The sequence below is a fragment of the Bos taurus genome, chromosome 29 (assembly GCF_002263795.3).
Source record: "Bos taurus isolate L1 Dominette 01449 registration number 42190680 breed Hereford chromosome 29, ARS-UCD2.0, whole genome shotgun sequence".
Classification (NCBI taxonomy): Eukaryota; Metazoa; Chordata; class Mammalia; order Artiodactyla; family Bovidae; genus Bos; species Bos taurus.
In genome coordinates, this window is record NC_037356.1 from 45,082,510 (window position 1) to 45,105,612 (window position 23,103).

The following is a 23,103-nucleotide window of genomic DNA, read 5'->3' on the forward strand; positions in this document are numbered from 1 at the left end:
TGAAGAACTGATGCTTTTGAACTGTGGTGTTGGAGAAGACTCTTGAGAGTTCCTTGGACTGAAAGGAGATCTAACCAGTCTATCCTAAAGGAAATCAGTCCTGACTGTTCATTGGAAGGACTGATGTTGAAGCTGAAACTCCAATACTTTGGCCACCTGATGCGAAGAGCTGACTCATTGGAAAAGATCCTGAAGCTGGGAAAGATTGAAGGTGAGAGGATGAAGCTGGGAAAGATTGAAGGTGAGAGGAGAAGGGGATGACAGAGGATGAGATGGTTGGATGGCATCACCAACTCAATGGACATCAATCTGAGTAAACTCCAGGAGTTGGTGATGGACAAGGCCTGGCGTGCTGCAATCCATGGGGTTGCAAAGAGTCAGACACGACTGAGTGACTGAACTGAACTGAAGGTTGACACAGTAAGTACCTGATACTAACTTTGGAAGGTCTTTTGAGGGATACAGATGGGGCCTGGCCCCTGCCTTCAAGGAACTTACAGTCCAGTAGAGGGGGTGGAGAAAGATGTTCAGGAAGTGATTGTTACAAAACCAGAGAGCACACATGATTAGAGCGCACCAAAAATGAGTAGTGGGAAATGGGCAAGCAAGGTCTACTTTGATGATGAGAAAGTGGATGACATGAGCATGCCTGGAGAGAGGAATGAACACAATAGGTGATTAGTGGAAGAATGGAGAGAAAGATGAAAAGAAAGAGACTTTAGTATGCTTGAGTGATGATCAGGGAGAGGCAGAGTCAGGGATGATAGAAAAATAGAGATCAGAGTCAGGGGTTGAAGAGGAGAGACTAGGATTAAGGAAAGGAAAGAGGAAAACCTATGAATAAGTCACTCCTTACATGATACGTAAATCTGCTTAAACACTCAAGCCATCTCTCCTTAAAACTGGAGGTCAGAAACATAGTAAATGCTCATAATCTGTGGCTATTATATGCCAGACATTGGGTTTTAAGACACTATTCATTTCATCCTGAGCGTTAGGTATTTTCCCCACTGTATAGAAGAAAAACCTAGGCTTTGAGGCGATCATCAGGACCAAGTAGCTGGTAGTCCGAAGAGTACAACTTCAGTCTCTGATGCTAAAGCTTTTAAATCACTGGCTACACTACCTCCTGTGGGCTTATCAGGTGGCTCAGTGGTAAAGACTCTGCCTATCAATTCAGGACTTGAGTTTGATCCCTGGGTCAGGAAGATCCCCTGGAGGAGAAAATAGCAACCCAATCCAGTATTCTTGCCTGGAGAACCCCACGGACAGAGGCGCTTAGTGGGCTACAGTCCACGGACACAACTGAAAACACATGCATGCTAACTCTTAGGAGATCTTCAAGACCAACTTTTCTATTTTGGTTTAGATCTATACTATTTAGGACATCCCTGCTGCTGCTAAGTCACTTCAGTCATGTCCGACTCTGTGAGACCCCGTAGACGGCAGCCCACCAGGCTCCTCTGTCCCTGGGATTCTCCAGGCAAGAATACTGGAGTGGGTTGTCATTTCCTTATCCCTACTTCCTCCTTAATATTTAGGGAGTGAAATGACATTGGAAATAGCTTAACTTAGTTGATCAGATTACAGGGTTCTCTTTTTGAAGGTGATACAGATTTTGGTTCTCAGTATTTGTTGGGTCTTAGCTTTGCTTAATATAACCTGGTAGCTCACTTGGTAAAGAGTCTGCTTGCAGTGCAGGAGACTCAGGTTCAGTCCCTGGGTTGGGAAGATGCCCTGGATGAAGGAAATGGCAAATCACTCCAACATTCTTGCCTGGAGAATCCCATGGACAGAGGAACGCAGCAGGCTACAGTCCATGGGGTAACAAGTTGGACATGACTTAGCGACTAAACCACCAGCTTTGCTTAAGAAAGCAAATATTTGTTAATATCTTACCAAGACACCAGTTTATTCCAGTCAGAGAGTCTCTTCTTAATGCCTCTAAAAGGAATTTTTCTTTCTTTTCTCTCCATCTACTACTCTTGCCCTCTCCCTGAAGCCGAATACATATAGCTGGCTGTTCACAGTTCTAGCGGCTTTCCTGGGGAATCCCCAAGCTCTGTTCTCCTTGAAAATGGCTCTTTTGGGGCAAAGCAGTTAGCCTCGTGATATGCCCTTGCCAACCAGAGCCACTGTGATTGTAGGGGGAATCACTAGCCATCTGCTTATCTCTTATCTCACCCTGCACATCTGCCTTGGAATATTAACAAAGCCAGCCTGTGGAGAAACCATTGTGGGTATCTGCTTAAACGTCATGTCCCCCAGTGCAGACTAGTTAACAAATGGTTTTCAACTGGAAAGGAGCTGGCTGCAATCTGACAAACCTTTACTCGAAGTCCTGTTCAAAGTAAGTATTACTATTATTGTTCTTGGAGCTGCCGTGGGTTTCCTCTCAGCATAGGCACCTTAGTTAAACCTGCAGGAGGCATCTGTTATCTGAAGGTGAGACAGTTAATCACTTTAAGGAGTCCTGGATCTTAAGACAAAGGGCAAGACCAAGATGAGCTTCTGCTAGAGACCTCCTTCTCTCTCTCTGTCCCCAAGTAAATATTTCATGAATTTATAGGGATATATGGGAAGGAAATAAAGCCATTTATTTTGCAAATAGCAATGAGGCCTGACACTTAATCTGACAATGGCAAAATCTCTCCTTAAAGACAAAACAAGCAAGCTGCTGCCTTTTCCTCTACCTGTGGAGATCCAGATGCCTATGGGATCCCATCTGGTAGTGCCAGTGTTAAAGACTGCTGCCTTTTAAATATATTTTACTATAGTAGGAAACACTTAGGCTTTAGGCCTGATAATTTTGGGTGAAGCCCTTCATTTACTCTGGAAATCTAAGACATCTGAACAAAGCTGGTATTAGAATAAAGAACATTTCCCAGTGACTGGAATGCAAGAGGGCAATACCATATTAACAAACCTCTTGTTGTTTGTGAGGTGCTGAGGTCTGGTAAGGCAGAGCTGAACTCCCCTCTATTAGAGTAGTCATGCAAGCTGTTTAACCTTTCTGTACTTCAAGTGTCTTATCTTTGAAATGAGTATAATGCTACCGGGCACTTTAGCTTATTTCCAAAGATGTCCTGAGACAAAGCAAAGAATATCTGTAAAGCTCCCCAAGTTTGCATGTAGAAAAACCTCATGTGCTAATAAATTATAATATCTTGAGTTTACATACTGCCTTTACCCTAGAGTTCAAACCTAACTCTAAATCATTATTTCAATTATTGCCTTCCTCTAATGTTTTCCTAAAAGAGTTTGAGGTTGTTTATGGCAGTTGTATGATTCACTGCATGCCTTCCTCTCTCCATCCCCAGATTCCAGGAATCAAGAGTTTAAACGGTAGGAAACCAAGGCAGGGAGAAAAAAAGATTTGTGTGACACCTCTCAGCAAGAGTGTAGTGAAGCCAGTAGAGCTGACCCGGGTGCGTAACGCCCAAGCCACGGTCCTTTACGGGATTTATAATTTAAACGGGCCCCAAAGCACGAGATTGGCTGGGGAAATGCCCTGATCGCGGTTGGGCTGCTCGCATGGCGTTGCTCAGATACCTCCGGCCGGGCTCCGACGACGTCCCCAGCCTGCAAGCCCGTCGGGCAGCTGTCGAGCCGCGGGAGCCCGTTCGTGGGCAGGGCTGGCACGGCTCGGCGGCCGCTGCCCCGTCGCTGACCCTCGCGTGAAGCTGCGCGCACCGAGAGACGACATCTTCCCGGCCGGGCCTCCCGCGCCCGCCGCGGCCCGGGGCGGCGGGGTCGGCCCGGGGGCCGAGGACGGCTCGCGCACCCCTCCGTGGGGGGCGCCCCGACTCGCCGGGGGCGGGGTCACGTCCCACCCGGGCCGCCGGGGGCACGGGCGCTGCGGAAACCTGAGCGTGGCCGAGGAGCGGGGGCTTCCAGGGCCACCTCCCCGGGCGCCTCGGGCCCGCGGTGGGCGCGCCGGCCGCCAACGCCCCCGGGCCGTCGCGGCGACCACTCCCGAGCCTGGTACCTGTGGACGCCCTTGTCAAGCGCCCGGAGCTCCCCCCAGGGGAGCCGAGCCCAGGACAGACATGCTACTCCCGTTTCCTGCCCCTTTGGAGCGGCGAGGAGTGGGTGAGGCGGGGCCGGGCTGCTGCACCAAGCAGCCCCCCGAGCCGAGGGCGGACGGGCCCCGTGGCGGGGGCGCCAAGGGCCTGCCCGGGGATGGCGGGCAGGCCGGCCTCGGCCCAGCGGCGGGCGCGCGAGGGGAGGGCAGCCGGCGGGAAGGTGCCCCTTCCCTGCGCCCCCTCTCCCTGGGTAGTCTGGCCGACCCGGCCCAGAGGCCTGACCCCGGGAGACCCCCGCTTTGAGGCGGGCAACGGCTGCCCTCGCCCAGGCCGCCCGGCCCTCAGGTTGTGTGACTGTGACGGGCTGACTGGGGCAGAGGGCGGTTGAAGGGGACCGGGGCGCTTCTCCCCACTGTTTGGGGGGTGTTGTGCTTTGTGGGGGGTCGGGGGTCACCACCCTCCCAGGCGAGGTGGGGGAGGGCCCCCAGCGCAGCTGGCCGGTGAGGGGCGGGGTCACAGAGGCGAAGTGTGTGTTCGAGCGAGGGCGTGTGGGGGGCAGGGCGCGCGCGGAGGCGGATCCGTGGCCTGCGCGCAGGCGCGAGCAGCGGGCCGAGCCGGAGCCCTGGAAGAAGGCCGACGGGGAGCGGGGGCGGTGGGCCGGCGGGAGGGCGGGCAGGCTGACGCGAGGCGGGGCGGGGAGCCGCGTCGGCGTCTCGGGGCGCGGGCGATTCGAGGCCGACGCATCCGCGCGTGCGCGCGCCGGCAAAGTGTCCGCGTTAGAGGGGAGTGACGCGTGCGCGTTCACGTGCACCCCGGAGAGCGGTAAGGAGCCGAGAGAGGCTTGAAGGGGGGTGGGGGCTGAAGAGGCGAGCTGAAGGAGGGGTGGGGAGGCGGCGCCTGCGCAGTGCGCCGCGGAGGAGCTGTGTGTATGTGAGAGTCTGACGGGTTCAAAATGGCGGCGGCTGCTCCAGCGGCTCCTCCTGTGTGAGGGAAACAACACCCCTCCCCGGCAGCGGCGGCGGCGGCGGCGGCTGCGGCTCGCAGAGCACCTTCTCAGCGGCTGGGCCTGTCGCCGCTCTGTCTATCCTGGGCAGGGGGCGCTCCGGGAGGAGGGGCAACGCCAAGGGGGCCCATCCCCCGGAATCCTTCCTCTGCGACTGGGGAGTAGCCGGGGGCTCGTCCCGCAGCGCGGAGCTCGGGCTGAGGGGGAGACGCGAGGGGACCCGGGGCCCCCAGCCCGGCGCGCCGCGCCGCTCCCGCCCTCTCCGCCCCCCGGGGCCGGGGCCCGCGTTCCGGGGGGCCGGGGCGGCGCGGGCAGCCTCGGGTCGGCCGGTCTCAGCTGATCGGCCGTCGCTCCCGGGCTCTGGAGGCGGCCGAGCAGCTGCTCGCCGAGGGCACTGCGAAGAGGGCGCTCCCCGCGGCCGGGGCTGGTCCGGGGCTTGCGCTCGGGCTGCTGACCGCTCGCTCGGGGGAGGCGGGGGCGCCCCGGGCTCGGCGCCGAGGGGTCGCGCTCCCCTCTCGTGACGCCTCCGACTCCCGGTTTCCAAAGCCAGAAGAGGAGGTTTGATTCAGCAACTGTTTCCTCTCTTTTCCGGGTCGCTCTGACCCTCTGGATACTGGATTGATCCACGGAAAAAAACCGAAGACGACGTTTGGGATTTAATTTTTCCTCTCAGTTTTTGGAATCTTTCACTTCTCACTTGGACAAGAACTCACGAGCAGAATCCCCGGTGAGATTTCCCCCTCCTATCGTTTACCCCCCCCTCCCCCTTTGGAAGTTTTGGTTCGTTGTGTTATCTAAAGACTTAATGTAAAGTTTCTATTTCTTTTTCTGATGGGTGAACGAACCATTGAAACGCCTTTCCCGGGGGGAACCCGGCGAGATTTGCCATTTTTTTCTTCTCTGGCCCTGACTGTTCCCAAGCCCGGGCTGTCCTCGTCCAGGGGGTGCAAACACGGTTTGACTCCCGACTTGGGGCGACCGCTTCCTCCAGGAGGGCTCTGCCACGAACTGCTATTGCAAACTGTGTCATCGGATCCTCGGGTCTCGTAGCAGTTTTGAAAGGATGCTCTTAACGTGGCCATAATGTAGTTACAAAACGAAAAAAAATCTGCATTCTCTGTGGAAGCCATTATCCCTGAGAATTATTTAGAAACAAGAAAAACCTTGGTATTAGGAATCGACCGTCGCGCAAACCGGTCTTTAATATTTGGAAAAGATGAATTTGACTTATATGTTTAAGTAAGATATCTTATTACTTTAAACAGAAAGATCTGATCAATTTTTGTTCCTGATTTGCAACTCTCTTGAATTTGTTTCAGAGTTGTACGCGTCTTGTGTTGGGGTGGAGGGTTGGTTTGGAAATGAAAAGATCCGGGGAGTTTAGGAAGGACGGCGACGATTGTATACGGATTTTACTAGAGGTGTATAGGAAATGGTTTTGGAGTCTTCATTTCTTGTTCTCTTTATGTTTTAGTCTGTCCTTTTCTCTAGTTTCTAATTACGGCTGAAAGAACTATTTTGGTTAGGATCTGGATTCGTTCAGTGGCTGCTTTACCTGGTCGGCGCTAGGAGAGAAAAGTCCTACCCGCCCCCCCCCACCCCCCCCCACCCCGGCTGCGGCTTTTTTTTTTTTTGCTAATGTTGCCGTGAAGGGGAGCCTTGCCTATGGTAATCCTGTGGGGAGAAACAAGTGGTGTAGCCCGACTGTAAGGAACTGAAACCATCTTTTGCCTATAGGCCTCAGACAGTTGTAATGTGATTGTTGATCTTGGTTTGGCACAACTTGCCCCAAAGCTGAGAGTTCCCAAACTGATGAAGAGGAACCCGGTTTCTTAGGAAAACTTTTAACTTACACATATCCTAAATACTTCATTCCAAGGAAAAAAAGCTTGAGTTCGAGGATGAGTTCTCATCTCTGCTCCTATCATTATTCTTTAGTGTTGCAATCTGGTTCCTAAGGAGGAAGAGGAAGGCAGCCCTGGAGTGGTTTCTTTCTGTAATTTCAACAGAAGAGTGAGAGATGGAACCCGAAGAAGAAAGGATTCGTTACAGCCAGAGATTGGTTAGTATTTACTTGCCTTTTTTTTTTTCTTCAGTTTTGAAGCAGAATAACTATTTTGTTTCCATTTGTGAACATACTGTGATTAAAACTTTTCAGGTGGCTTTTCTCTGCCCCAGAGGAGGAGGGAAGATAATATCTCATGTGGGTTTTAGGCCAAGTAGTTACAGCCATAATAGTCATCCTATTTGGAAATGAATGTATAGGTAGCCTTCTGCCAAAACGATTGTAAATCAGATGATTTTGTGAATTACAGGATGACAAGGATTCCTAATTTCAAAATACTGAAATTGTAATCTAATTGATTTAGATTAGAATGTAAATTTTAGGAGCAAAGCTATTTGAGGAAGAATAGTTCTGTATAATTTTCTTCTTAGATTATGGTGTACCAAGATCTGTGGCTTTGAGCTGGGGAGTAGAACTAAGGTTTTTTTTTTTTTTTTTTTTTAACACGAACATTGATAGTGTTGAAGGGTATTGATTGAGAGAAGGTAGAATACTGGATGCCGATAAAGTTCTGTATTTTGTATTTTGGGAGGGATGTATGTGATCTCTCTTACGGAAATAAATTTCTACTTAGTAATGATTTGGAGGGAATTGACTTGTGTCTGCATGTGGATACTTTGTCCTTTAGGCCCTGTTTTCCTCTCAGGGTTTCCCTGCTGGAGTTAAAAGAATTTGATTTTTGTTTTTCTTCATCAAAGAGAGTTTTATTAATACTCAGCATATATTCATTTCAGAATTGTGAATTTATGTTTGTAGAGTGGGGAATGAGGAAAGCCACAGAACTGTCTGTATTATGTAAATTTGGTGAACTGAAAGACTTAGAAGATTAACTGAAGGAATTTATGCTGGTTTTACTTGGCTCTGCATATTAGACTGAATTTGGAGGAAAAAAGAATGATTCTCTAAAGCTTTTTCTGTTGATCTCCAGACTCTGAGAATAGGCTGTTTTTCCCCCCGCCCCACACCCCCTTAATGTGACTGTTGAAAAGGTGTGGTGTATGTTGGCAAGTATTACTATGTCCAGTAGGCAATAATGTTCTGGTAAACCTAATTTCAGAGGTTTACTTCTTGTCTCCCAATCTGTGTTGAGATTATAATTCTTTATCTCCAACTTCTATAAATAAAGTATATCATTAGTGGAATTTTGTACATATAGGATTTATTTTTTGTTTTGACATTTCTTGAGTTCGATTTTTCTTTGGGAAAAGAAAGAAGATGCTGCAAAACTCTTTCCCAGTTAGTTAACTGCTATTTGAAATTAGTTTTTATCATGTCAGCTGGTAGGATTGCTGAGCTGTTTTGTAAATAAGAGATCTTGGGATTTAGTCTTTCAAAACAAGTTTTCACATTTTTTAACAAGGTAGAAAGGTAGTGGTAAGTGTGATTTTTGCCCTGGTAAGTTTTTTTTTTTTTTAATTGTAAAATGATTGCTACCTGTTGCACACATTAACCTTTCTTTAGCATATTTTTCCTTCTGGTTTGTGATTTTGTAAAAGTGGTGTGTAAGAGGATAAAGCACAAATTTTGGGAGAATCTTAAATTTTGGGTAATAATCTTGGAGTTTAGAATTACTGTTTGTTTTCCTTTTTAAAATTACATGACAAAATTATATCTGAAGTGTAAATCCCTTCCATAACATAACTTTTGATATGATATCGGTGGCTTATTTGAATGGCAGTGTGCCTACCGAGCTCTTAATGGCTCTGTGTCAAACACTTACATTATAGCATTCTGTATTAAGTTAGTTATTTGAGGAATTTTAAGACTAACATGAAGACATAAAGGCTAAGTTTTACAGTAGTTATAACACTGTGTCTCTTTAAAGTAGGTCAGAGTATAGAATTTAGTTTTGCTTTGCAGTTACTGGCCATGGAACATAAAGTTTGAAAGAGAATAAATGACAGGTATACTAACTTGGCTTTATGATTAAAGTTTGGTTTCATGCTATATGTTTGTCAAATTGAATTGAATCACCTAGTATATTGATTATAGTGTTAACCGGCTTTTACTTCCATGTTGTTTTAGAGGACAGAATCTAAATGGTAGTCCCTCTGTGACATATCTTCAAAATAGCTTCTTGGGAAGAAAATGTTGTACCAGTATCAACAGTCTGAGTCCAGACTCATGTTGGAACAAGACTTCTTTATATTGAGAACCTTTCACGTATCTTAAAAAAAAAAGTTGTATCCTTACTAATAAGAATGTGTATTATTCATGATTGAATAGATCCTCTTTAATGCTTTTAACTGACTTGGATTTGGTGAGATAAATTATGATGTTTATATCATCTTTGTGACAAGTCATCTTTTAAAAAATCAGAAATGGTTTTTAAAAATGGGCTTTTCTTTTGTCAAACTAGTGTTTGTGGAGGAGAATTACACTTTTGAAGATGGTATGTATGTTTTTAATGAAAATATTTTGTTTTTAATGAAAATATTAGTAGTTTTGTGTATAGATTTCTAGAAGAAAGCCACATACTCTCCATGGCAAGTTGGCATCCCTAAGGAGGTATGACAGTGAGAGGAATAGAACTTTCAGTTTTGGTGATGGGTGGTTATTTGGTTGTCCTGAGGTAAAGATGATTTATTTCTGTGTTTCTAGTAATTTGGATGTAGGACCTTACTGAGAAACATTGTCAGGTACTAATTATGGAACTTTTCTTCCTTAATTTGGTTTCAGGAGCCAAAGTGTTGGAGCAGTTTTGAATGCTTGTCACAGCTATGTATATTTAAGTGTTCATTTACAGGGAATGTTCTACATAGTATTTTAGAGTTTCTTAGTCTAAAATATTAGTTAAATCCTTAGCAGTTGTAGTTGATGATCTTTTAGGTTTTTGAAGTCACACCAATTCTGAGTAGTTCTTGCTATTGCATAGAAAGTCAAGGGCAAAATAATGTGCCTTAAAATAAATGAGTAAAGTGTAGTTACATTTGGTATGGAAAAAATTCACTAGCCCCTGCCAAAGGCAATTGTAGAAACGAATGACTAAATTAGCGTAAAAAGAAAGCGAAGACAGTATACTTCAGACAGTATGCTTCAGGGTAAAAGAAGTTATACTTTTTTCTCTTTCATGTTTCTGAATACTTTTTTCTCTTGACTTAAGCTAGTACTGTTATCTGAAGGGAGAGATGCTGATTTACTTGAGAGTTCAGCTTGCTTGTCAGTCTTGATGATGAAATTAAGAGATTTTCTAAAGGATGTTATTACACTATTGGATGCTCAATCCTGTTAATGTGCCTTATATATGATTCTCTCTAAAGTAGCTGAATCATTTATCTGTTGTAGGAAACTGAGGGCCCCAATTCCTTATGATGTTCTCACCTTTCTTTGGGTTATCCTTAAAATCGTATCCCCCGATTCAGGAGCAATGAATGAACAGATTCACCCTTTTACAAACAGTCCCACTTTGAATGTACCCTCTGTAAGGTTTTTCTGGCCAGGAATAGACCAGGCAACACAAAAACCTAATTTTAAGCCATTTTTTTCCATAGCTTAACAATTAAAAAAATTATAGCATGGTCTAAATTGATGACTTTGCTTATTTATAATTATTCCATTAGACTTAATTGTCAGTCTGTATTGGTGAAAGAGTACATTTTCGCAGTCTCTTTCCTAGTAATATAGGAAAATCTTATTGCCTATTTTTGGTATTCAACATGCAGATGATGAGGGAGCTAATTTTTTATACTTAAGCATCAGTCTTCCACAGTGACCTGTATTTGGGGGACCCAAATACAGAATGAGGGATGTATTTAAGCCGTTACTTGTCTTATTTTGCTGAGCACTCATCACTATCATACTTAAGTTTGTTTGTGCATATATCTCCATTAGAGTATAAGCTCCTTGAGATTTGGGACTTCGTTTTTGTTTGTGGTATCTACTAGATGCTTTGAATAGTGCCTGACACATAGAAAGTGCTTAATAAAGTAGCCTTAAAAAGAGAAAAGAAAGTACTCTCAATCTGAAATATATAGAAAATGCTCAATAAGTATTTGTTGATATTGTGGAAACCCCTTATAAATACTTTTCTTTTCTATGAGTTTTCTTGACTACTAGGAATAGATCAAGAATGGAGGAGAGTTTGGTGTACAGGGATGAACACACTGTTGGGGTTTGGGTTCTGTAGTGTATACATAAGAACCAGAATGCCTAAGCTCTAACAAATGAAAAACGTTCAGCACACATACCACATGAACACATTTATAGTATTTAGGCCACTAAAATAAGAAAATATTAGTTAACTGTAAAAGCTGTCTGAATTTTAAGTTCTTCCTCAAATCCTGTTAAACCTTCTGTGTTAAGGTTTTTGCTGACTTTTAAGACAGGCTTACGGTTGTGAAGTTGAAAGTGATGGTGGTTGTGTTAATCTCAAGTCTTGGTTTTGACTATTAAGTTGGGGAATGGGTACATTTGGTATATACCATGCAGAGGGACATAACACTCTTATTTTATGTCTCTCTTTATTTTTCCTCTTGGGGAATGGACGTCCTTAATCAAGTTTTATTAATTTGCTCCCTTGGTCTCACTTTTGGGATAATACTGTGTTTTTGCATTGTGCAGAGGTTAAAATTCAGTAAACATTTATCATGTGTTAGGTACTAGGCCAGGTTCTTTCAAACACATTACCCTGTTTAATCCTCAAAACAACCCTGTAAGGTAGATGGTATAATTTTTAAACCTTAATGTTTTTATTATGGAAATAGAGGCCTAGGGAGCTGCCTTGACTTGACCAGGATCACAAAGTTGATAAGGGGTGGAGCTTGACCTTGAACCCTGTTTCTCCTTTCATTCCTTATCATCTCATGCAGTGTATTTCATACAGAAAACAAATAGGTACTTCTGTGGTAGGAAGTTGTAAACTGAGTAGTTTATCTTTTTTTGAGGCTACTTTTGCAATTTCTTTTAAGTAGTTAATATAACTACTTAACATCCTAAATGAGATGGCTACAAATACTTGACAGCCAAAATATGATCATGTTTTTTAAAAGTTAGTGTGCTCTTTCATTTTTTGTCAATTCTGAACTTACTGCACTTGGTCTACTAAAATAGCAATATTTGTGTAGTTTGCATATATGTCAAGCCTTTTATTTATGCATGTCACTCATATCATTGTTTTCTGTTTTAAATTTTAGGTTCTTGGGGGTTTTCTCTATCTGTGAGTACTTGGTAAAAACTTAAAGCATAAAGATAAAAGGCAGCAGATAGTGACCAAACCAGTGGTTTTGACAGATACAGTGGTGAAGGCCTCCTTCAGGTAGGTAGAGAGGAGGAGGGAAGAGGGTGGCCTTGCAGAAGGTAAAGATAGCACAAGTCTTACTATGGAGTGGGGGGTCTGATAAGTTGTTAATAGGAAGTAGAAGATTTGTTTTGGGAGGTAGTGTTGATAATGTAGGGAACACATTTTAAACAATTATGAAAGCCAGGTATGAAAAGTAGAGAGCCACTAAAGTTATGGTTTGTTTTTAATTGTACACTAATTTGATCAGAGTGGTATTTTAGGAGTAATATTTTTGTAGTTTTATGTCAGGAAATTAAAATAGATTACCTCTTGAGAAGATCATGGCATCTGGTCCCATCACTTCATGGCAAATAGATGGGGAAACAGTGGAAACAGTGTCAAACTTTATTTTTTGGGGCTCCAAAATCACTGCAGATGGTGACTGCAGCCATGAAATTAAAAGATGCTTAGTCCTTGGAAGAAAAGTTATGGCCAACCTAGATAGCATATTGAAAAGCAGAGACATTACTTTGTCAACAAAGGTCCGTCTAGTCAAGGCTATGGTTTTTCCTGTGGTCATGTATGGGTGTGAGAGTTGGACTGTGAAGAAAGCTCAGTGCCAAAGAATTGATGCTTTTGAACTGTGGTGTTGGAGAAGACTCTTGAGAGACCCTTGGACTGCAAGGAGATCCAACCAGTCCATTCTGAAGGAGATCAGCCCTGGGTGTTCTTTGGAAGGAATGATGCTAAAGCTGAAACTCCAGTACTTTGGCCACCTCATGCGAAGAGTTGACTCATTGGAAAAGACTCTGATGCTGGGAGGGATTGGGGGCAGGGGGAGAAGGGGATGACAGAGGATGAGATGGCTGGATGGCATCACTGCCTCGATGGACATGAGTTTGAGTGAACTCCGGGAGTTGGTGATGGACAGGCAGGCCTGGTGTGCTGCGATTCATGGGGTCGCAAAGAGTCGGACATGACTGAGCGACTGAAGTGAACTGAACTGAGGTGATAGGTACCTGTACTCAAGTGCAGTGGTTCTCAAACTGTGGTTCCTTTACCAGCAAGGTAGACCTTATCTGCGAATCTGGGAGCTGCTTAGAAATGCTTATTTTTGGACCCTGCCTCATTCTTGCTGGATCAGAAACTCTGGGTTGGGGCCCAGCGACCTGGGTTTTTAACAAGCCAGGTGGTTTCGATGCGTGCAAAAGTTTCAGAACCACCACTCTCAGGTGTAGATAGTAGAAATGAAAAGGAAGGATAGAAGCAAGACACTTGGGCAATGAAGGACTGACAAAACGTGCTGTCTGATGGATGGCAGTGTATTTTGATGGAAAAGAATGCTTGACTGGGGATCATGAGCCCAGAGTCTTCATACAAACTGCATTACCAACTCTAGTTTTAAACAAGAGAACTGACCTGTTATTGAGGGAGTTGTACTGCTAAGTGAATTCTGAGGATTCTGGAGGCAAAGACGAATTAAGGTGGACTCTGGGATGATCTCGATTATCAGGAAGATCAGTGGGAGGGTTTTTAAAAGAGGGAGGTGAGAATATTGGTGGATATTTTAGACAGTTGGAACAGATTTATTTAAAGCAGAGATTCTCAGCTGGGGGTGGTTTTTGCCCTGTCAGGGGGGACATTTGGCAATATCTGGAGACATTTTTGATTGTCAGACTAGGGGTGTACTGCTGGTATTTTAGTGAGTAGAGACTACAGATGCTGTTAAAACATTCCATTAAACATTTCCTACAACAGAGAATTATCCAGTGTTAATAGTGGGAGTTTGAAAATTCAGATTTAAAGGGAGAGATTCAGTCAGTGGGTTCTGGGTCTCCATCTGGTTATCTTCTGTTAATCTTAGAGGTTTAAGTCCAACGCAGAACATCTTGAAATCATCTCAGATTGCTTTTTTTAGGGCTTTGCCCAAATAAGCATGAAATGGTTTTTTTGTTGTTGAATTTTCACAGAAGTAGCTTCATGGTCATGACAAGTCCTCAACCTAGTTGCAGATTTCTTTATTACTCCTTTTAACTTCCCTGGTGGCTCAGATGGTAAAGAATCCACCTTGCAATGTGGGAGACCTGGGTTAGGAAGATTCCCCTGGAGAAGGGAATGGCTACCCACTCTAGTATTCTTACCTGGAGAATTCCATGGACAGAGGAGCCTGACAGGCTATAGCCCGTGGGATCACAAAGAGTTGGACGTGACTGATCGACTTTCACGTCACTTACTTATTCTAAGATCAACTAATGTGGGTAACCAAAGTAAATACTCAGTGTCTTGAGATCAATAATGGAGTTACAATAAATATTTTGATACTCTCTTTGAAGAATAGAAAAAAAAGATAAAAGGTGTGGTATTGACACGAGCAAATATTGAAATGTTGTGTATTACCCTGTGGCTGAAAAACCCATGGCCCTTCCTGAGAAACAATCTGATGAACTGGTTGTGGCCCTCAGTGTGAATTTAAGGTAGCCCCAACCTTATTCATTTCCTTATATCCCTGGATCACAGAAGTTACAAATGCTTTTGTGTCAAAACTCTTTTGTATCATCTAGCCAGCCCTTCCTTTTTTTTGACAGTGACTTCGAGAGAATGTAGATTTGTAAATATAGTGCTTGTTTTATAGTATTTTAATCATTTCCAAAGTACGTTTCTATTTTTTGACTTTTGGTCATCTTACTTTTTTGAAACTCACAATTCTAGGAGTTGCTAGGAAATGGGGATGGTGCTACCATGTTACACAATTCCAGAGGGTATCATTCACATTTCTTAAATTTTGTGAAAGATGCCATTGGAGTTGCACAATGTGCAAAAGAAAAAAAAACCAAAAGGGGCGCTTTTTGGGTGGATGAGATAAAGGAAAAGTCACCTTGTGTATTTGAAACAGAGGGAGAAAGTCCTGTCTGAGAGATAGTTATCTAGTACACATTAATTGAGTGTATATTGTGTGCTTAGTACTGGCATTTTACATATATTAACTAATTTAATTTTCAGCAACCCCTTGAGGTAGGTTCTATGATTCCCATTTTCTGGTTTGGAAACTGAGGCATAGTGCAGTTAAGTAGCTTACCAGAGGTTATAAAGCTAAGTAAACTGAGCCAGTGGCTCAGACGGTAAAGAATCCGCCTGCAGTGCAGGAGACCCGGGTTCAATCCCTGGGTCAGGAAGATCCTGGAGAAGGGAATGGCAACCCACTCCAGTATTCTTGCCTAAAGAATCCTGTGGACAGAGGAACCTGGCAGGCCACAGCCCATGGGGTCGCAGAGAGTCGGAGACTACTGAGCAACTACGCATGCATACAGCTAAGTAGGGAAAAGAGCCAGGATTCATAGTAGGCAGTCTAAGATATACTGCCTCTTCTTCAACTTCGTTGGAGTAGAGCTTGTGAATGTTTTGGTATTTAGGATGTTCTCCAAGTCATCTTTTCTCATTCAGGAGATTCATTCACTTAAATGTTTGCTAAATGCTTAATCTGTATCAGGCACTTAACTTGGGCCTTGCTTTTTTAGAACTTCCAAATAACTATGGGTTCAGACAGTGCTGGATATTTTGAAGAAATTAAGAGGGGGGATGAAATACTTGTAGTATGGGGATCACTCCTTGAGCTTGGGTCATTGGAAAAGGCTCCCTGAGAAGATGGTGTTTTGTAACTGAGACCTGAGTGATGCAGAGCCAGTCTTGTGAAGTTCAAGGGCTTGAGTGACCAGATCTGGGTCAGCAGAGCTCTAGGCTGAGGGACCAGTTAATTCAAAGCCCTGAGGTAGGAATGAAAAAATGTTTGAAGCACTTAACCACATGTCACACACCAGGCAGAGCACTTGGGATACAGTGATGAGCCAGAGGCATGGCCCCTCTGTCACAAGATTACAGTGTTAGGGAAGTCAGATATTAAATACTTAATGCTAGTAATGTGAGTTACAGTTACACAAAGGACTATAAAGATAAATAGAGGATGCACTGAAGGTGTGTAATAGGGTGACGTAATCTAAGCTTCAGGAGTGCCAGCAGGCATTAGACAACACCTTGTCTTGAGAAAGCCTTTAAACCCGACACCTGAAGGGTGACCATGAGGTAACCAGGCAAAAGGGAGAAGTGATTATCATAAGCAAAGCCCCCCGCTCTGCCCCCCGCTAAAAGAAATCTGACATGTTTGAGGAACCTACCAACTGAATAAAACCAGAAAGAACAGTGTAACTGGAGAGAAGTGAGTGCTGGAGACAATTAAAATCTCAACAAGGTTATCGGGTCAAGTAGGGCTTTATTGTGAATGCAGTGGGAATACAGAAGTTCAGCAGAGGAGTGTAACATGCTAGTATCAGTAGACTAGTATCAGTAGCTGCTGTGTAGAAAAAGGATGGGGAGAGACAAGAATGGATTTGGTGAGACCGACGGAAGCTACTGTGGTTTGGTTCAGCCACTCAGACGTGTCCGACTCTTTGCAACCCCACGAACTGCAGCACACCAGGCTCCCTGTCCATCATCAACTCCTGGAGCTTACCCAAACTCATGTCCATGGAGTCGGTGATGCCATCCAACCATCCACTTTTTCACTCTCCTCTTTCACTTTCATCAAGAGGCTCTTTAGTTCTTCTTCACTTTCTGCCATAAGGGTAGTGTCATCTGCATATCTGAGGTTATTGATATGTTTCCGGGCCATCTTGACTCCAGCTTGTGCTTCAGCCAGCCCAGCATTTCTCATGATGTACTCTGCATATAAATTAAATAAGCAGAATGACAGTATACAGTCTTGACATACTCCTTTCCCAATTTGGAACCAGTCTGTTTTTCCATGTCCAGTTCTAATTGTTGCTTCTTGACCTGCATACACATCTCTCAGGAGGCAGGTCAGGTGGTCTGGTATTCCCCATCTCTTGAAGAATTTTCCACAGTTTGTTGTGATCCACACGGTCAAAGGCTTTGGCATAGTCAGTAAAGCAAAAGTAGATGTTTTTCTGGAACTCTGTTGCTTTTTCGATGATCCAGCGGATATTGGCAATTTGATCTCTGGTTCCTCTGCCTTTTCTAAACCCAGCTTGAGCATCTGGAAGTTCACGGTTCACTTACTGTTGAAGCCTGACTTGGAGAATTTTGAGCATTACTTTGCTAATAAGTGAGATGAGTGCAATTGTGTGGTAGTTTGAACATTCTTTGGCATTGCCTTTCTTTGGGATTGGAATGAAAACAGTTCAGATAAGATAAAATGCTAGTATGCTTGAGAGGCTGACAGTGGAATTACAGAGGTCTTCACAAACATTTAGGAAATAGAGTCAAAGGACTTTGGTTCATTGGTTGTATGAAGGGCAAGGTTAATGGGTACATACAACCATGTACTCCCCAAGTTTTTCTCGCGTGAATGGTTTGTGCTGGAGTCCTTTTACTGAGATAGATACAAGTCACTCTGAAAGAAGAGCAGGTTTGGAGATAGAAGGGAAGAGCTTACATTCAGTTTTGCGTAAGTTTGGATAGGTTAAGGGTGAAGTATCCGTGAGACATCATGGTAGAACCGTTGAGCAGGTAACTGACTGGTTCTAGGCTTTAGTTAGTGTCTGACTCTTTGCGACCCCATAGACTATATGTAGCCTGCCAAGCTCTCATTCCATGGGATTTTTCCAGGCAAGGATACTGGAATGGGTTGCCATTTCCTTCTTCAGGGGATCTTGCCGACCCAGGGATTGAATCCATGTTCCTGCATTGCAGACAGATTCTTCACCATCTGAGCCACAAAGGAAGGCCCATTCTGGGCTTTAGGAAGAGCTTATTAGCATATAGCAGGGTCTCATTGGCACATGTGTGGTAGTTCACACATGGACTTCCCTCCTGGCTCAGCTGGTAAAGAATCCGCCTGCAATGCGGGAGACCTGGGTTTGATCCCTGGGTTGGGAAGATCCTTTGAAGAAGGGAAAGGCTAACCACTCCAGTATTCTGGCCTGGAGAATTTCATGGACTGTATAGTCCATGGAGGCGCAAAATGTTGGACAAGACTAAGCAATTTTCACTTTCACTTCACTTCAGACTGGGACTGACTTGCAAAGAGGGAGAGAAAGAGGGACCAGAGCGATACGAGGAAAATCAAAAGTAGTGGTGCCCTGTGATTATCAGGCACTGTTCTAAGCATTAGTGTATTTTTACTCATTTAATGCTTGCAAATGTATGAAGTAGGTGCTTTTATTATCTCTATTTTATAGATCAGGGAAATGACCTAAGAAGGGACTATATAATTTGCTCAAGACCAGTGAGTAGCCGCTGAAGAAGTTGGTTTTTGAATCCAGGTTTGTCTGACTCCAGTTTCTATTCTTCACACTGATAGTGTTTCAAAGAGGAGGGAATGGTAAGCTGAAGTGGTTGCTCCTTAGAGGCTGAGTATACTGAAGACTGAGATTTCTGTTGGAATTGGCAACATAGAGGTTCCTGGAAACTTTTAAACAGGAGTTTCACTGGCATTTGAGGGCAAAAGACATTCTTCAAAATAGATGTGAGATGAAACAGACAGTGAATGAATGAAGAGAAGTTTGGAGAAGTTTGGTTGTGAAGAGAGAAGGGGAGCAAGTCATTAGCTACAAGTGTAGGGTCCAGAGGATGTTCTCTTGAATGTTTGTTATGTTTTAAGATGGAATAGACCACTGCATTTTTTGTTAATGGCATTATCAACCATTACTCCTTTCTCTGTTACTCTCCATATTTAATCAGTTGCTAAAGACTGCCTGGATTTCTTCTTCATTTTATTGCGTTTTGCAAATACTACAGTTTTTACAGATTGAAGATTTATAACTCTGCATTGTCAAATGATGGTTAGCATTGTTTTTAGCAATATTTTGAAATTAAGGTATATTCATTTTTTTAGACAATACTTTTGCACACATAGGAGACATAACTTAATATAAACATAACTTATATACATGAATCTCCAAGATATGATTAGATGTCTATTGAAATGAGCAGAAATGTGTCGTGCATGTCCTTGAGAGTACATAAAGCTTATATAACATAGTAACTGAACCCTAACAATTAAAAAACCTTAGCTTGGTCATCAGGAAGTCTGTATCAGTTATCTCAGCTTTATTTTGTTCACCTGCAAGGTCTTTCTCATTTCAAATAGTTTAAAGCAGTTATTTTCAAAGTGTGACCCAGATGACCATTCTGAGAGATTATTAGAAATGCAGATTCCCAGGTCCTAAACCCAAACTTACCTGAATCAGAGACTGGAATGGATCCAGACTTGTTTCGACAAGTCTGCCAAGTGATTCTGATAGATGATAAAGAGAAGTGCAAGAGTTATTTTAGCAGTCTTTTTTTCTCTTCATTAAAAAAGAAATTAGAGTTAATTACCTTAATTTTGGAGAAGGAAATGGCAACCTACTCCAGTATTCTTGCCTAGAGAATCCCAGGGATGGGGGAGCCTGGTGAACTTAAAGTTATTTTTAAAACTTTTCTTCATATGTGTTTCCTACCAGTTGACTTTAAGGACGTTTTTCTAAACTAGTAGTAGCTAGATAGTGAGGTTTTTGAATCAGAGGCAGTGGATTGAGAAGTATTTGAAGACTGATGCTTGCCCAAAACAAAGAATGAGTATGTATATGTGCTTATATCTGTGTATATGCATCTAGCATACATACATGTTTTTCTGTCAGTGGAAGATTCTCCTTAAAAGAGTGGTTAAAAGGAGGGAAAGATACAGTACTGGCATCTCTTAGGCGGACTCTAATGGGTGGTACGGCAGAGTAAGAAGTATCAGAAAGTGAAGGTGCTTTTTGTGCAGTAGTAGATACACATACAGTCAGCCCACTGTGTTCCCGCAGCCTGCATCCATGGATTCAACCAACCAATTGAAAATATCCAGGGGGGAAATTGAAAGTTTTAAAAAGCAAAACTTGAATTTGCTATGCTGGCACCTGCTTAATGTAGCATTTACATCACATTTATAATCATTTGTATAGTGTTGTAATAGGTAATCTAGAGGTGGTTCAAAGTACATGGGAGGATGTGCATAGATTATATGCAAATACTACACGATTTTGTAAGGAGCTTGAGTATGTGTGGGATTTGGTTTCCAGTGGCAGGGGTAGGGGGTAAGCGGAGTTCCTAAAACGAATCCCATGTGGATGCTGAGGGACTGTATCTACTTCCTGTAACAAGGAGCTCTCTTAGTAATAGATGTTTGCCTCTGTAATAGTAATAGATGGTTGTGTTACCTGCAATGAGTTGTTGCTGTGGACTGAAAGGTACTGATTATTGTTGATTCTCATTTGCTTCCTATAGAGGGAGTTGCACACTTTACTACTGGAAAGCATAATAATAGCACATGTCAGATGCATATTTTGTGCTTGGCACTATGCTAAGTGCTTTTCCACTTTCCATGTGGTCCACTTCCACCATTGTTGTTTGGCTTACTGCCTTGAGTTTAAATTTACTCACTGTTAAATTAAATAATAGAGTTCCTAAAAAGAACTCCTTTTAGTATGCCTGGTTGCACACTTCCAGGATTTAGTAAACAATATCATATTTGTTCCATTTATCTTTTGTGCTTTTTGTGTGTGTGAGAGTCAGTATTTTTATAGATTATACTCCATTTAAGTTTATTACAAAACAATGGCTGTATTTCCCTGTGCTGTACAATATATCTTTGTTGCTTATTTATTTTATACATAGTAACTTTACCTGTAGTTATTACCCATCTCATACTCTGTAAATTGAAGAAGCTTGTTTTCTTGCATCTTTCCTTACATGGAAGTTGCTTTTTTTTTTTCTCTTTCCTTTACTTTTTGTAATTGCCGTTCTCTAAATCTTTTCTACCTATTTAACTGCTTCTTAGTGTAAGAATTGTCATAGGTGCAGAAGTTTTGTTCTTTTTGGTCTTTTGCTCATTTATTTATTTATTTAGCGAACATTGTTGGGTGTACTGCTGATGTTTAACGCATGTATTGGGGATACAGAAACGAGTATCTGTATCCTGTCCTCATAGTCAGGAGGACACAGAATTGTGCTCTGCTGTGATAAATGAAATTTAGGATGTATAAAGTAAAGAGACGAGAAAGGAGGGTATGACTGAGGAAAGAAAGTCTTAAAAGTGGAGGTAAACTAACTGGATATCGGGACATTAAGGTTGTTCAAGAAGCCAGAGGATGAGGAAGGAAATTCCAAGCAGAGGAACCAGCATATTGACAGGCATAGAAATAGGAAACAGCACTACAGCATTGCTAGTACTTCAGTGTTAGCTAGTAGACGCAGACTGGAGAGGATCTGAGATCAGAAGAGTCTGAATCCCGTTAAGTTGTTTGTACTGCAATAGGCAGTGAGGAGACCTGACAGAAACTAGAAACATGGGAATACTTGATGGTATCTGCTTTAGAAAGACCGCCTGGGAGGGTGTCGTGGTGGATAGACTAGTGAGGGAGGAATTGCAGTGGAAAGTAAATCAGATAAGAATGTACTATAATAGCTTAGAAAGAAGTGATAACCAAGCCTTGGTACCAAGAATGGACATGGAGAAGTGACTGAGTCGAGATAGTTTAGGACAGAGTTGGTGGAACTTGATGATCCTATTAGATGCCCTTGGAGAGGAAGATGACTCCTGAGTTCTTGGCTTGTTCTTATTCCCAGTTGTTGGGTGTGTCACTCATTGAAAGAGAATACCATGGTTTTTTGCAAAGGTAAGAATGTAATTTTGGTATGTTTGTATTAGTCCTTGGGCTTCTTCCCTGGTGGCTCAAGTGGTAAAGAATCTGCTGGCAGTGCAGGAGACCTGGGTTTGATCCCTGGGTTGGGAAGATCCCCTGGAGAAGGGAATGGCCACCCACTCCAATATTCTTGCCTGGAGTATTCCATGGACAGAGGAGCCTGATGGATTACAGCCCATGGGGTCGCAGAGTCAGATGTGCCTGAGTGACTAATCTGTTAGTCTTTATGTCTATAGTAGCATATTTAAATAATCAATTATTTATTGGGTCTCTTCTGTAAAGAACCGTATCAGAGATTCTGGGCTAGTGTCATGAGGTATCAACATGTATTGGGATGACTTTTTATTAGGTGAAACTAGTCTACAACCATTATATTTTAATTACTATGTGGATTGCTTAATTTTCCTGTAGGCTTTCTGCTTTTAACTTGCCTAAATCAAAGATTAATAGTATTATGCTCATTCACGTGGCTTAAGCCCTTTTCTCAGTTTATCCCACTCTGTTTGAAATATTATTCTGTATTCTGTGTCATTTATGAAAATATTAGGAACTGTCCCAAACATTTTATTGTGGAAAACATATGGAAACATGCAACTTATTGTTCTTACTTAATTTTTTAAACCAGTTCTCCATATATGATACAAAATTATTTCAAATTCTGTTTTTAAAATTCTATGAAGAGACTTTATTAAAAATTTTTGTAATTCTAACTAAATTAAATTTCTTGAGTTTCTCCCTTCATGGAATCCATGTGGCCATTCTAACAGCACATTTGGGAAAAGCTTTGTTGATACTTGGCCATCTTAAGTCAGGTTGGAGGTGTGAGGAACTCTCAGTTACCAGCCGTGAGCCAACAAGCTCTACTTTCACTGGGTAAAAGGAATTTATAGTGCTATGATCAGATGTCAAGTGGGTGGTGGTGGTAGTTTTAGATCTGGGAAGGCATCACATCTCTAGGCCTTTTGGTCTTTCCTGTGTAAGAACAACCTTCTCTCATTTTTTATAGACTGAGAGTTTTCTAATCACCTGGATGCATGCATGCTAAGTTACTCTCTGTGCAATCCCATGGACTGTAGCCTGCCAGGCTCCTCTGTCCATGGGATTCTCCAGGC

The 23,103-nt window shown here is 43.1% G+C and overlaps 1 protein-coding gene across 5 annotated transcripts in view; it reads left to right on the forward strand.

Moving 5' to 3' along the window:
* Positions 1 to 4,761: 4,761 nt before the first annotated feature.
* The window catches only part of KDM2A (lysine demethylase 2A), a 92,590-nt gene continuing 74,248 nt past the window's right edge, over positions 4,762 to 23,103 (forward strand). For 2 of the 5 annotated variants that reach the window (XM_024987455.2, XM_024987458.2), the window contains exons 1-2: positions 4,958 to 5,755; positions 6,967 to 7,090. In XM_024987455.2, the coding sequence (XP_024843223.1) occupies positions 7,049 to 7,090 (42 nt within the window). In that variant the 5' untranslated portion in view covers positions 4,958 to 5,755; positions 6,967 to 7,048. Of the gene's footprint in view, positions 4,848 to 4,957; positions 5,756 to 6,966; positions 7,091 to 12,225; positions 12,348 to 23,103 lie in introns of those variants that run through there. The other 3 variants (XM_059883116.1, XM_024987456.2, XM_059883117.1) reach the window with 3 other exon arrangements.